At 39.1% G+C, this 14,468-nt stretch overlaps 1 protein-coding gene across 2 annotated transcripts; it reads left to right on the top strand.

The window, feature by feature from the left end:
• The first annotated feature begins 880 nt into the window (after positions 1–880).
• On the top strand, positions 881–12,284 carry LOC110537637 (cytotoxic and regulatory T-cell molecule). Of its 2 annotated transcripts, none has more exons than XM_021623822.3 (10): positions 881–984; positions 3,571–3,708; positions 4,060–4,215; positions 4,396–4,515; positions 7,860–8,015; positions 8,591–8,785; positions 10,897–10,971; positions 11,108–11,260; positions 11,576–11,677; positions 11,856–12,284. In XM_021623822.3, exons 1-10 carry the CDS (start codon positions 939–941, stop codon positions 12,020–12,022), a joined length of 1,308 nt encoding a protein of 435 aa, XP_021479497.1. In that variant the 5' UTR covers positions 881–938; the 3' UTR covers positions 12,023–12,284. The 2 variants fall into 2 exon arrangements, with proteins under 2 accessions (XP_021479497.1, XP_021479498.1); XM_021623823.3 differs by having other exon boundaries at positions 883–984; positions 11,591–11,677.
• The last annotated feature ends 2,184 nt before the right edge of the window (positions 12,285–14,468 follow it).

Below are 14,468 nucleotides of genomic sequence, written 5' to 3'. Positions count from 1 at the left end.
AAAACTGCGGGACAAGATATCTCTGACTCATTAAAACTGTCTTTTGTTACAACTGAAATCCACTCTGTCCAGCGTCCGTGATTTGGTCTCAACTCTCCAGTATTTGAACACTAACAACTCCATACTGCCCTCACCCACCAAGATAAAGAGGAATACCTACATGAGAATGTTGTTTATTGACAACAGCTCAGCTTTCAACACCATTGTCCCCTCCAAGCTCATCACCAAGCTTAGGACTCCAGGACTGAACACCTCCCTCTCTTAACTGGATCCTGGACTTCCTGACGGACTGACCCCAGGTGGTGAGTTATGCCTGGCCATGCAGTCGTGAGTGAACAGGGAGTACAGGAGAGGACTGAGCACGCACTCCTGAGGGGCCCCCGTGTTGAGGATCAGCGTGGCGGATGTGTTGTTACCCACCCTTACCCCCTGGGGGCGGCCCGTCAGGAAGTCCAGGGCATAGCGGGATTTCTTATAAGCTTCCGGGTTAGAGTCCCGCTCCTTGAAAGAGGCAGCTCTACACTTTAGCTCAGTGCAGAAGAATTTGTTCTTAACTGCTTGCCTAGTTAAATAAAGGTTAAATAAAAGTAAATACAAAATAAAATAATAAACAGTTCCACCAGGCTACAACATTGGTGCATGGTGATGTCTTTCAAGAGCGATGTCATATTGAAAAGGAAATAGACATTCCTAAAATATATCAATTCATGATCCAATCAACATTGTATTATTTTTCTTCCCATGATATCAACAACCTATAGATATATGACCCGGGATGCCCTCGAAACTAAATGTATTCAATGTTGCGTGGAAACCCCATGAATTGTGCTGTGATGTCACGGAAGGCCCCTTACTGTAGCCAGTGTAGTGTAAGTAGCATATAAAGACACGAGAGGAAGTGGCTGTGAGAGTCCACATCTGAATCTGACAGAGTCAAGATGGCACTAATGCGGCAGCTTTGCTTCCTAGTCTTGTTTGTAAGGGGTGAGTAGGCTACTTCTCTGAAAGTAATTGTTTCTGAGACAATGAAGTATAATAATTAAATAATAAGTACCCAGGCAGGGTAGATGTATACAATACAGCTTGACAGAGTTGATTATGCCTGATCTGTTTTGATCACAACTTTGAAATGACATTCAATGTTTTTGTTGTAAGATATCACAAATCAATGTTTGCTGTATTCATATTTGTATATACGTTTTACGTTTTATACGTTTCCTTACTAATTCTTTACATCTGTGTGTGAGATCAATTAGAATGGAACTGCTTTTTTCTTGACGGATGCTGTGATGCATTTACAGTGGGGTCCGAAATGATTGACACCCTTGCTATACTGAGCTATATCGTATGCTCAATGGGTTACAAGTCCGGAGACTGAGATGGCCACTGTAAAATGTTGATTTTGTGGCCAATTAACCATATCTTTGTGTTTTTTGATGAGTGCTTGGGGGTTATTGTCTTGCTGGAAGATCCACTTTCGGCCAAGTTTCCTCTTCCTAGCAAAGGCAACCAGGTTTTTGGCTAAAATGTCCTGGTACTGTTCATAAGAATAGCCCTTTGCCGTGGTATATTGAATATATACCACACCCCCTGAGGTCTTATGGCTAAAATAACCATCTTGTAAACAGACTGAAAGTTGTGACAACACAAAAATAATAGACATGATCAAATGCTCTGAGGATTGTATCACAGTGAAAATGTGTACTTATTGCTTTGTTGCGGTCTTGTTTAAATGTTTGGCGGCTGACATTGACATTATTGTCTTTGAATGACTAGACAAATGCTATCAATTTGAAAACCATCACCAAAACCATCACCGTCACCAAATTGTGACTTTTTAATCATATAGGATGGTTTTCAAATTGATAGCAATTGTCTAGTCATTCAGTTTATTCGGAATTGTCAAAAAGGAAGACTCGGCATACTGCAATACATGCTCTAAGAGTGTTTATTATCACAACGTTTCAACCATTAGGTGGTCATCAGCTCTCATTGGGATTCAAATACCTAATTAAATAATTAACCTTGAATTCAATCATTGCAGACAAGTCTAAAAATCATTATGGTTAATTATAAAATACACTAATTCCATGGACCCCCGTAGACCACCCACATGGAATTTATTTTGTTCAGTCGGTGCTATATACAGCATGACCCTATCATAAGGTGATATTCTGCTAGCCCACACAATGTATGAAAACAGTTAACCTTTAAAGCATTACAAGCCCACCAACAACATCAGTGTAAATTTTCCCCCACAGTTAACGTTTCCAAATAAAGTAGGCCTATCACTAGTCATCATACCAGTAGCATAGGAAAAAGGAACACATGACGCTCACACAGACAGTGTGAAGAAAACCACAAACCCCTTGCTTTCTCTTTTACACCCCTCATGTTTTCGGTGACTGTCCACACTATATTTGATTTCCTGTCAGTCGCAGTAGAGAAGGTTGGCTGCATAATCTGTAGGTGTATGTGCAGCGGAAATGCACCCCCCTCAAGTTGTTGTTTGTCACACCTCCCATAACCTCAAGCCTGACAATGGTAGCTCGACCTCCTTCAGTTTCCCCTGTAGCCCCCAGTGGTAGAGTCTGAGACCAGGGGAAGACCGAGAAGTAGGACAGTGCTGTGAGTGAGAGCTATGAGAAATGAAGGGTCTGACTCAGGTCTTAACCAGTTCATTTACACTGCCCACTTATTCATCTGTCTACGACCCCTAAATCTCCTCTTTATGATTGCTTTTCAATACAGTCCATCCATGATCATATTATGTTCATGGCATACTGTGCATGTGTAAGAAAGAGGAAAGGGCTGTTGAAAGGTAAGGTGAACTTGAAATCATGTGTGGTGGTTAATTTTAGTATTATCAAATGAGGAGAGACAAACTTATCACACAAGTCAGAGTTATACTTAAACTAAATCTTTATTCACGTATTTATAAGGAAAGCATGTCACACCACAACCACAAGTGAATGATGTGAGTGCTCTACAATAACGATGGCTGGTCGACGAATCACTCTTAGATGATTCATTGAGAGCCCCGACACAAAGACTACAACACCTTTTTATAGCAAAGATACACCCCCTTAGTCTACATGACAAACAAAAGAAGTGTGGAATGGGTCACAAGGTTGGGATTCCTATGAAAGATACTAATAATTCACAGCAGACAGCATCTGCTGTTAAGACTGTTCTCATTGTGTAGAAACCAGGGCCTGGCTCCCAAAACAAGGTTCCTCTCATAATTATCCATACTGGAGTCATCTCTACCCTGGTACCTCCCAGCACACAAACACGAACTCATGCTATGGAATTGTTTGCTTTGTTAGGTTTATCACCTAACGCATTGTACATCTTCTGTCAGCATTAAGCCCCCAGAGGACCAATCTCAGTTCACATAGACACAATAGAGTTCTAAGAACCCCCTATTCTGTTGCATAAAACAACCATTTGATGGAATAACAGTATTTATAACATAATCTTGTAATTTTGCTCTCACACATGTTGGAACCTTCCATCACGTCAATCAAAGTATGTCCTATACTAAATCCTTGGTATTTGCCATTGCAGGATCCATCGCAGTGCAACATTTGACCGTGATGGAGGGTGAGACACTAACCATGAAGTGTCGCATTAGAAATGCCAAAGGGAGCCATGTGGAATGGAAGAATCCTGATGGGCATGTTATGTTTTTTAATAACCAGAAGGGTGAGGATCTTATAATACCACCTATAGATATTTATTATAATGTATTTTATATACTAAAACAAAGCAGTATCTTAATTTGAAAGTAGACTGGATGCCCAGTAAATGAGACATACAGGATTTGTATTTTATTAATGTCGACAGCTGATTAAAATCAAAATCAAATTGTATTTGTCACGTGTCGAATACAACGGGTGTAGACTTTACCATGAAATGCTGTCTAGAATGATAATAGTTGTACATGATACAAGTAAATATGTTTGTTCCTACTCATATTGTAACATCTTTGTTCAGATCTTAAGTAGTTGAGTTATATTGTGACATGCCTCCTCTCTCCCCCATCTTCACTAACAGCCCTGAAGGACAAGCGCTACAAGATAATAAACTTGTCTGACTCCGTTTTTTCAGTCAGTGTGTCTGATGTCACCTTCAAAGATGGAGGCCTCTACACATGTTTACATTACATTCACAAAGTGCCTGTAGTGAAGTGGGTTAATGTGACAGTTTTGGGTAAGTGTAACATATTGTAATAGCACTGTTTTATAGGGGTTAAGAAAGCACACAGCCTTCCCCTTAATTTAGTAGAATATTCATATTGGCACAGGAGGTAGAGTGCTTGGCTTGTTCCCACTTCCAACAAATTAAGTTGAAACCAAAAATCATAACATCACTCTTTTTGTCATTGTCAAGGTAAGCCAAAATTGGAGATAACAGAACACAATGGAAAGACTGCCATAAAATGTTCTGCAGTGGGAAATGGCCATCCTCCCAAAATCTCATGGCTGTTGGAGAGTGGGTTAGAAATGTATGGTAAGTGTCCTTCATTCTAGATTTATTTCATAGATTTTATGACGCCAAAATGACAAAGGATTATGTTACGGCTGATTCTGGGGCCTTAGGCCTAGTTAATAAAGGGTCTGTAGGTCTGTAACTTGATTTGATGTGTGCATTAATGTGAAAAGGTGTTGAATGCATGTGCTCCAGGAGACGGCAAACTTAAAGTTCAGGGCCAGCTCTGTCTTGACTCCTTGGTCGGCCAGCCCAAGTGATTTATGTAAACAAAAACGGTGCATGACCAACAAATAATTGTATACACAAAAAACAAAACAAAACATGGCATGCCGAATACATAAAGAGTCAAACCAAAGGTTCACATGGGCACTAAACTCCAGCAGCCTCATGGCTCTGCCAGCTGCCACACCTTCTTCTTTGGTGGAGTTTAACGACAGTTGGCATCCAATATGTTGCATTACCGACTAGAGGTCGACCGATTATGATTTTTCAACACTGATACCGATTATTGGAGGACCAAAAAAAGCTGATAACGATTAATCAGACGATTTATATATATATATATATATATATATATATATATATATATATATTTGAAATAATGACAATTACAACAATACTGAATTAACACTTTTATTTTAACTTAATATAATACATAAATAAAATCAATTTAGTCTCAAATAAATAATCAAACATGTTCAATTTGGTTTAAATAATGCAAAAACACTGTGTTGGTTTAGAAAGTAAAAGTACAATATGTGCCATGTAAAAAAGCTAACGTCTAAGTTCCTTGCTCAGCTGGTGGTCTTCAATATTCCCAGTTAAGAAGTTTTAGGTTGTAGTTATTATAGGAATTATATACCTTTGGGTATATACTATTGGATGATTGCCAACCTAATCTCGGGAGTTGATAGGCTTGAAGTCATAATCTGAGCTGTGCTTCAAGCATTGCAAAGAGCTGCTGGCAGACGCAGGAAAGTGCTGTTTGAATGAATGCTTACGAGCCTGCTGCTGCCTACCACCGCTCAGTCAGACTGCTCTATCAAATATAAAATCTTAGACTTAATTATAATATAATAAACACACAGAAATACGAGCCATAGGTCATTAATATAGTCAAATCCGGAAATTATAATTTCGAAAACGTTTATTATTTCAGTGAAATACGGAGTCGTTCCGTATTTTATCGAACGGGTGGCAACCCTAAGTCTAAATATTGCTGTTACATTGCACAACCTTCAATGTTGGAGCGGCAGGTAGCCTGGTGGTTAGAGTGTTGGACTAGTAACTGAAAGGTTGCAAGATTGAATCCCCAAGCTGACAATGTAAAAATCTGTCATTCTGCCCCTGAACAAGGCAGTTAACCCACTGTTCCTAGGCCGTCATTGAAAATAACATTTTGTTCTTAATTGACTTGCCTAGTTAAATAAAGGTTAAAAAAATGTTTTCTCTTAATTATGTAAAATTCTGCCTAATTAATTACGGTCTTTGTTAGGAAGAAATGGTCTTCGCACAGTTCGCAACGAGCCAGGCGGCCCAAACCGCTGCATATTCGCTGACACTGCTTGCACTGAACCCAAGAGAAGTGACACAATTTCCCTAGTTAATATTGCCTGATAACATGAATTTCTTTTAACTAAATATGCAGGTTTAAAAAATATATAGCTGTGTGTTGATTTTAAGAAAGGCATTGATGTTTATGGTTAGGTATATTGCAATTGTGCATTTTTCGTGAATGCGCTTTTGTTAAATCATCACCCGTTTGGCGAAGTAGGCTGTGATTCGATGATAAATTAACAGGCACCATATTGATTATATGCAACACAGGACAAGCTAGTTAAACTAGTAATATCATCAACAATGTGTAGTTAACTAGTGATTATGTTAAGATTGATTGTTTTTTATCAGATAAGATGAATTCTAGCTAGCAATTTACCTTGGCTCCTTGCTGCACTCGAGTAACAGCTGGTCAACCTGCCACGCTGTCTGAAGTCAAATCACGCAGCCCCAAGTACTTCTCTGCATCTGCCACCACAACATCTATTTTCTGTGACTTACGTTCCATCTCTGCTGTACAGTTGATAACCATTGCTATGAACGCTAAGAAGCCAACCTTACTGAAACATAGATCACTCATTGGCCTATCCCTTGTCTTTATCATCACCATGTCTTACAACACCTTCTACCCCTTCCATTTTTCCTCCAGAACTCAAAACTGGCATCTGGCTCACTCTGTTTGATCTTGACACAAATCTTCCTCAACATACCCTCTCCCTTGTTATTGCTAGCTTCAACAAATAGAAACCCATCCTCTGCCTCCCTAAGTATTTTCAACCTCCTCTCTTTCCCTCCAAATCCTCCTCCCTTAACCAATTACAGACTTCTTCTGAAAATATTAAACTTTTCCAATCCGAAACCTCTTTTTAGCTTACTTGAGAGACCTGCTAAACCCTGCACTCCCTCCACTTTAAACTCGAACTATCGCCAGTTCATAAAAAATCTATGCAGCTATCAGATTGTTTAGAATCGATTACTGTGCACACCTGTGCACAACCAACACTTAAGACTTCCTATCAGAGCACACCCCCTGACCCAGTTGCTACTGCCACCTGGGGATGGAGTGTGGAAGGGGTAGTGTAGTGTCTAATTGTGCTCCTAAGAACTAAACTACCTAATCTATTCCATAACAATTAGGAAAAGTGAAGAGTCAAACTGAATTGTGTAGTCCCATACTAGTATTGTGTTGATCCTAGCTATATGAGTCACGTTTCCCTACATTGGTGTCAGAAGTGCAATGACGGCTGTGAGGCTATCGTAACACACGGCCGGACGTATGAAGGGTCAGCGGTAGGTTGAAACACAAAGATGTGCCTTTCCGTTCAGAGGGGGCAGAGTAGCAATCCTTGCTATATGAGCCACATTACAATTTCCCACCAAGTGGATTAACCATGTTGGCACGATGTGTAGGGTGTTTGCCTCTCATTCCACTAACCTGGGTTCGCTTCCCTGCCCTGTCATTCACTACCGTATTTGACAAATAATAACAGCGATTGTCGTGGCTTGCGGGAATTATAAATATAAAACAAGTGAAAAATAGAATAGGAAAAGAGTAGGAGACTGAGAATTTTGTGATGAGATATAGAACATTTAAAAAAGGAAATGGTTTAGACTTCCCCTGTGAAACCAAATCCCACACACATTCCCCTTTATCTCTTCCAAAATAAAGAGAAGTGAAATGTCTGTATTGTCCCTGTAAAGTGCAGGCCAGCTATTATAAGGATGATGGTTGTTGATGTTCTTTTACATATTCAATCTTTACACTTTCAGTCAAAAGTTAATTGAACCTCTCTGCTGTTATTTAGCTCAGCCTCAATATCTGTTGGACAAAAACACATATTCCTCCCTGGATATCTTGCATGTTCAGTCCTACAAGAGGAGAGTTACATTGAAATGCATTGTTCGCCATCCAGCCTTACACAATTCATCCCTGATGAATTTTGTGAAAATTGGACAGAATCGTAAGTACTACATTTTTTTTGGTCCCACTTTTGACCTTTTATTTGATTAGTTGTCGAGATGGCATCCACACGATGGGAGGTTGAATTTATAAGGGTACGATCAATGACAATATATAAAGCTCAGATTACCTCCTTGAGAGTAAGGTGGAAATATCCAACAAAGAATAAAAAGCAAGTCTACCTTATTTTTAAATGTAGTTCTGCTTGCAATGGTCTATTTGAGGAACATTGAAAGGAAAGTGTTTACTTTTGTGGTTTCAGTGAACAGTCACACTGTTGGTACTTTCCTCACTTTAAAATATGCCATGAGAACGCCACACTAGGGTATCTTGACAACACAAACATCATGTGATTTACTCTCTCTGTAGGGAGGAATACACTGGCATCCCAAAGTCACATTTCTACAAAAATATTCAGATAGATCGTATTATTCACTTCAAGTTATTTGAACTGCACTATAACTATATATATACAAGCACTTCATAATAGCGACCAAAAGTCATAGCAAGATACAATTGTCATTTGTGAACATGGTTTGAATTGTACAACAACTGAAATTCCCTTTTATCTTATAGCCACTGAGGAATCACACTCCACTACGAGAGCCTCTCATTGGCTCAGTACAGGTCTAACAGAGGTAACAACAACAACAGTCTCCCGTTGGCATAGTACACAGGTGTCAACAGAAACACCAACAGCTACAGCCTTAAATTGGCCCAATACAGAAGGATCACCAGCATCAACCCCTGACTTACAACTCAGCACTCACAGTAAGTAAAAAATATTCATATTCATTATTAAAAACAAACTATACGACTTACTGATCGTTTTGACATGACAAGACAGACAATGCATATACGGAAGAACAGAACAGCCATGGTGCCTTGAGGTTGAATCTACACATGTTTTGTGAACACTGGTTAGGTGCAAAACCACAGCAGTCTGTTTCCTGAAACGGGAGTCAATAGCAATATTAACAATATACAGTCCATTTGGAAAGTATTCAGACTTCTTCCATATTTTGTTACATCCTTATTCTAAAATTGATTAAATGGCTTTTTTCCCTTATCAATGTACACACAATACCCCATAATTACAAAGCAAAAACAGGTTATAAGAAATTGTTGCTAATTTATACAAAATTAACTGATATTATATTTACATACAGTATCAGTCAAAAGTTTGGACATACCTTCTTATTCCAGGGTTTTTCTTTATTTTTACTATTTTCTACATTGTAGAATAATAGTGAAGACATCAAAACTATGAAATAACACATATGGAATCATGTAGTAACAAAAAAATTATTTAACAAATCAAAATATATTTTATATCTTAGATTCTTCAAAGTAGCCACCCTTTGCCTTGATGACAGCTTTGCACACTCTTAGCATTCTATCAACCAGCTTCATGAGGGGCAGCATTGGCAAGGAAAACCCAGTTACCTCTGCTGCAGAGGATAAGTTCATTAGAGTTACCAGCCTCAGATTGCAGCCCAAATAAATGCTTCAAAGTTCAAGTAACAGACACATCTGAACATCAACTGTTCAGAGGAGACTTCATGAATCAGGCTTTCATTGTCAAATTGCTGCAAAGAAACCACTACTAAAGGACACCAATATAAAGAAGAGACTTGCTTGAGCCAAGAAACAAGAGCAATGGACATTAGATGGAGGAAATCTGTCCTTTGGCCTGATGAAGGTTCTCCCATCTCCACAGAGGAACTCTAGAGCTCTGTCAGAGTGACCATCGGGTTCTTGGTGGTTCCAAACTTTTTCCATTTAAGAATGGTGGAGGCCACTGTGTTCTTGGGGACCTTCAATTCTGCCAAAATTGTTTGGTACACCTCCCCAGATCTGTGCCTCGACAAAATCCTGTCTCAGAGCTCTACGGACAATTCCTTCGACCTCATGGCTTGGTTTTTGCTCTGACGTGCGCTGTCAACTGTGGGACCTTCAACTGTGGGACCTTATATAGGCGGGTGTGTGCCTTTCCAAATAATGTCCAATCAATTGAATTTACCACAGGTGGACTCCAATCAAGTTGAAGAAACATCGCAAGGATGATCAATGGAAAAAGGATACACCTGAGCTCAATTTCAAGTCTCATAACAAAGGGTCTTATGTATATTACCTTTTACTTATGTAAATAAGGTTATTCTGTTTTGACAGGTTTTATACATTTGCAATAATGTATAAAAACCTCTTTTCACTTTGTCATTATGGGGTATTGTGTTCAGATAGATGAGGGGAAAATATTTAAATCAATTTTAGAACAAAACTTTAATGTAACAAAATGTGGAAAAGGTCAAGGGGTCTGAATACTTTTCGAATGCACTGTAGGTCCTCAATAGTGAATCTCAGTAAAAGTTTCAGGCAGAACTTCGGCTTGTGCTTTTATTTGTAGTTAATTTAAGGTTGTTGTTATACATATTGACTTGAATTAGAACATTTTCATCTGTGGTACAATCAGTGAGTGAAAATGAAATACACTGTAATGGGGCGGCATGTAAAATGTACAATAAATGAATTTCCTCATTCAGGTCAGCCAGTGTTCGAAGCTACAGGGTACACACTTGCTAATGACAGCAGCGGCAGCAGCAACACTGCTGCTAAGAACAGGACAAATCGTAGCTAGCATTGTATGGGAATTAATTTAAGTATCCTCGCCAGCTAGGCTTAATAGTTACTCAGTAGGCTGCTTCTCCACCTAGTGGTGACTCTCTATCACTACAGATGGGCATCATACCAGCATCCAATAGTATTTTATTAGTTCCAATTGAATCACACATTTTATCCACAAATACCCTCCATATCCTCCCGAATAATGTGACTGTGCTGTCTAGATCAGCTGCCATTCATTCCCCTGCAATTCCCTGTAGATTGGTTGTCAGTGTCCCAGACACCAGAGAACACACCTCATAATGGCACAGGACACAACTCCAGCAATGCTAAAGGTAAGACAGTCTTACTATTTTTCTAAGTGCATACAGATCCGGTTAAGTGAGTCATGTTCAGGTGCTGTATAAGCCAGACATGGATGTAAGGCTACAGTAGAAGAGGCTAAAGTTGCACTGATGGTCTCATTCACAGGAAGCTTCTTCAATGATACGGAGACGCAGAAAGGAACTGGAGGAAGTGCGCTGTTGCTCATCTTCCTTGTGACAGGCCTCATCCTTGGTCTGCTCGTGGTTGTTTCGCTCTTCGTGATCAAGCTGAGGAGGGCTCACATACTCTGGAAGAAAGGTAACTAGAGACCAGGACACCTCACTGTTTAGGATCTCCTCATGACTTATCATGTTTGGTCATCTTTACCTATCATCTTTGGTTTATGGCAGGTGTGCATAACTCTAGTCCTCAATTGGAATTTTGCTCCTGTTGGTTGTCCTTTCTCCCTGGCACTTGGATCAGTTGATATTAACCAAACACATAGACCTGCTGCCCTCAAGGACTTGAGTTGTGCGCCCCTGATTTATGGTTTATATGTATGCCTGCCACTAAATCTTAAACTTTTAATTATTCTTAATCTTAAACTAAGTAATTATTCTGAAATTATCATAGTTTTGATCATTACAGAAAATGACGACTCGGATCAATCTGTGGAAAGCAACAGATCAAAATCAAGCAATGAAGAGAAACAATCTCGAGGAAGAAGGGGCAACGGTAATAATTTGCATCCTACAATGTGTGATTTCTTGGACATGCCATATAAAATAAAGACTGCAGCCAATGAAACAACACAATGACAAAAAAAGACCAATTATAAGGCCTATGTCTAATATGTGCTCAAATGGTAGGACATGTTATATGTTCCACCTGGTAAAAATGCCTGTTTTTCTAGGACTCTTTAACATCAGATTCACAAAGTATGTCGTTGAGGAACCCATGGCAACAGAGACGATGACGACAACAACAAACATCAAAACAGAAGAGGATCCTGAAATTCAAGTCATCCCACAGAAAAATGGAGCAACCCAAAGCCCTCAGATCAAGGAGAGGGAACTGTAACATTTTACAGTGTTATCGTATAGAGAATTCACATTGAATTCTAAGTCATCATAAGCACAAAGATGTTACACCATATTTTGGGAAGGAATGTTGTTTTAAAACATGTACTTTGATATGGTGGATTATTATGTATGATTTCATTGTTTTATCAAAGTTTATTTTTATACTGAAAAACAATGAAGAATATACAACATAAGGATATGGATTTTTCTCTGGAAATATTGTATAAGAGTGTGTAAATACAATACAATCTTATCACAAACTGTCTTTGTTTTTGTGATTTCTCTATTGGGCCACATTGCTTTGAATAACAAATACCATGAACTGTCTCCTGCCAGTTGAATGCTCGGCTAGAACAAAACATGCACCCTCCTGGGGGTCTCCTAAAAATGAGTTCAAGAGAAATACTGTTGTAAGCTACCGAGGGAAACCGTTTTGTACTTCACAAATAAATTGACTGGAAAATGGTGCGCTACACTGTGGTGGTATGTGTAACAAATAGTAAACTTGTTGGAACAATAGTCACAGAATGACAACACAAACTGTTTCAACTGATCCATTTCATGCAAAATCAAAGATTGTTGTATTTATTGTATCGACCCCACAATAGTATATGCATTGGTTGAAGCTCAATGTTAAATTCAAATCTCCCTACTATCATAACTAAGTCAATTTGACACCAATGACGATGAAAATGTGCAAATCAACTTGATCAGAGGTACACAACACTCCCCGTTCTCTTGTCATGAGCTATCCAGCCGTTACCGAGAACCAAATACCAGATTTTTAACAGGGTCGTTAGCATTAGGAAGAAAATACAATTTCTTGCCCCGACCTAGCTCAATATCTAGGCGTTGGATAAAAACAAGACTACAGCGTCCATAAAGTGACCATTAGAATTGCTATCTTTTGAGCTGAATTAGTTTGTAGGGGCAACAGTTTTGATTACATTTATAATTTATAGCTCTCACGTGCTCATTCTGTCCATTGAGAACCAATTATGTGCTACCTATTTGTAGCATTTTTGACAATGTTGACATATTTTCAGCTGAATCTTAAGAGTTCTAAAACAAGAGCCACAGCACTAGTAGCTAGCGAACACCAGTCAGATGAGGCAAGTTGCAAGCAAAGGAAGCTAGCTATATTTTGCTATGGAAAGTTTAGTAACACTTCATTTTAAGGGGTCATTATGTAACAGTATAAACTTTAAACCTTCCCCTCGCCCACACCCGGGCGCGAACCAGGGACCCTCTGCACACATCAACAACACCCAGAAAAGCCGCGGCCCTTGCAGAGCAAGGGGAACTACTACTTCAAGGTCTCAGAGCAAGTGACGTCACCGATTGAAACGCTATTTAGCGCGCACCGCTAACTAAGCTAACCGTTTCACATCCGTTACACTTAGTTACAGTAATTATAAAATTAATTATAAAACATGTCATATAGCAAATATGTATTGCAACCAATAGACACAATCATATATCCAGGGCTAAACAATTAATAAGATTGTCTACAACAAATGATTGCCACGAAAGAAAAAAGGTGTTGTAGGTCAAAAACAGCTGCAAATGAGAAAAAGTAAGATTTAGTCCAATATTGGGCTAGCTAGCCTAGTGTTGGCTAGACAGCTAACTGTAGCTGGCTAGCTAGCAAATGCTAGCTGGCATTATTGTTGGGCTACCATCTAGGCTAACGAGCTAGCTAGTTACTGTCTACAGAATATCCTTTCTATGCAATCTGTTTAGCTACCAAGTTTGGCAAATATGCTATGGTTGCTACTCGCTAGCTAACGTTAGCTGGGCTCGATGGTCTTCCCTGAACCTTGTTCTCAGGGTATGTTACCCAAGGGTATTACGTAAGACGCACCCAGCATGTTAACGTGAGCTAGCTAGCTACGTGTGTCAATACACTGAATAACGTAGTTCCTTTTCAATGTAGCTAAACACTTGCCAATTTAGTGTTAGCAAGTACCATTAATGCTAGCTGGATAACACAACAACGAGCTACAGATTCCCACAAGGTCTCAGGATGGGAAATGCTTACAAGAAAGAAACATATGAACAAAGTCAGAGTTGTCAATTTCCCTTGTTAAAAGGGGAAGGAATAGACAATCCCATTTTACTAAATTAGCTATCTAGGCTAGTCCTACTATCGCTTGGTAATGGGTAATAAGTAATTATATAGAAATTGCTCATAGGTAACTATAAAGTTATACACTTCACTTTAAATAGCTAAATCCTGTGTAACAACTAGTGACAACTTTATGCAGATATTACAGATATATACTCTGGTGTATTAGTGCGTTTATTTTCTCACTTGGATGGTACTTTCAGAAGCTGACAATATCTCCCACATTCTTCCACAAAGCACAGCTAAGTAAAGTTCATAGTCAACACCAAACTTTGGGAAACTGCTACGCTGTCTAATGTATAATACTTGCAATGGG

The sequence above is a fragment of the Oncorhynchus mykiss genome, chromosome 12, assembly GCF_057628025.1.
Source record: "Oncorhynchus mykiss isolate SJ-2025 chromosome 12, ASM5762802v1, whole genome shotgun sequence".
Lineage (NCBI taxonomy): Eukaryota > Metazoa > Chordata > Actinopteri > Salmoniformes > Salmonidae > Oncorhynchus > Oncorhynchus mykiss.
This window is presented reverse-complemented; position numbering and strand designations above follow the sequence as displayed.

What these genes read in the sequence shown, in the direction of transcription:
- LOC110537637 (XM_021623822.3), top strand. Translation starts at nt 939, where the DNA reads ATGGCACTAATGCGGCAGCTTTGCTTCCTAGTCTTGTTTGTAAGGG. An exon ending in GGTTAATGTGACAGTTTTGG is followed by an intron (nt 4,216 to 4,395) that starts GTAAGTGTAACA and finishes GTCATTGTCAAG; the next exon opens with GTAAGCCAAAATTGGAGATA. An exon ending in CTTACAACTCAGCACTCACA is followed by an intron (nt 8,786 to 10,896) that starts GTAAGTAAAAAA and finishes AATTCCCTGTAG; the next exon opens with ATTGGTTGTCAGTGTCCCAG.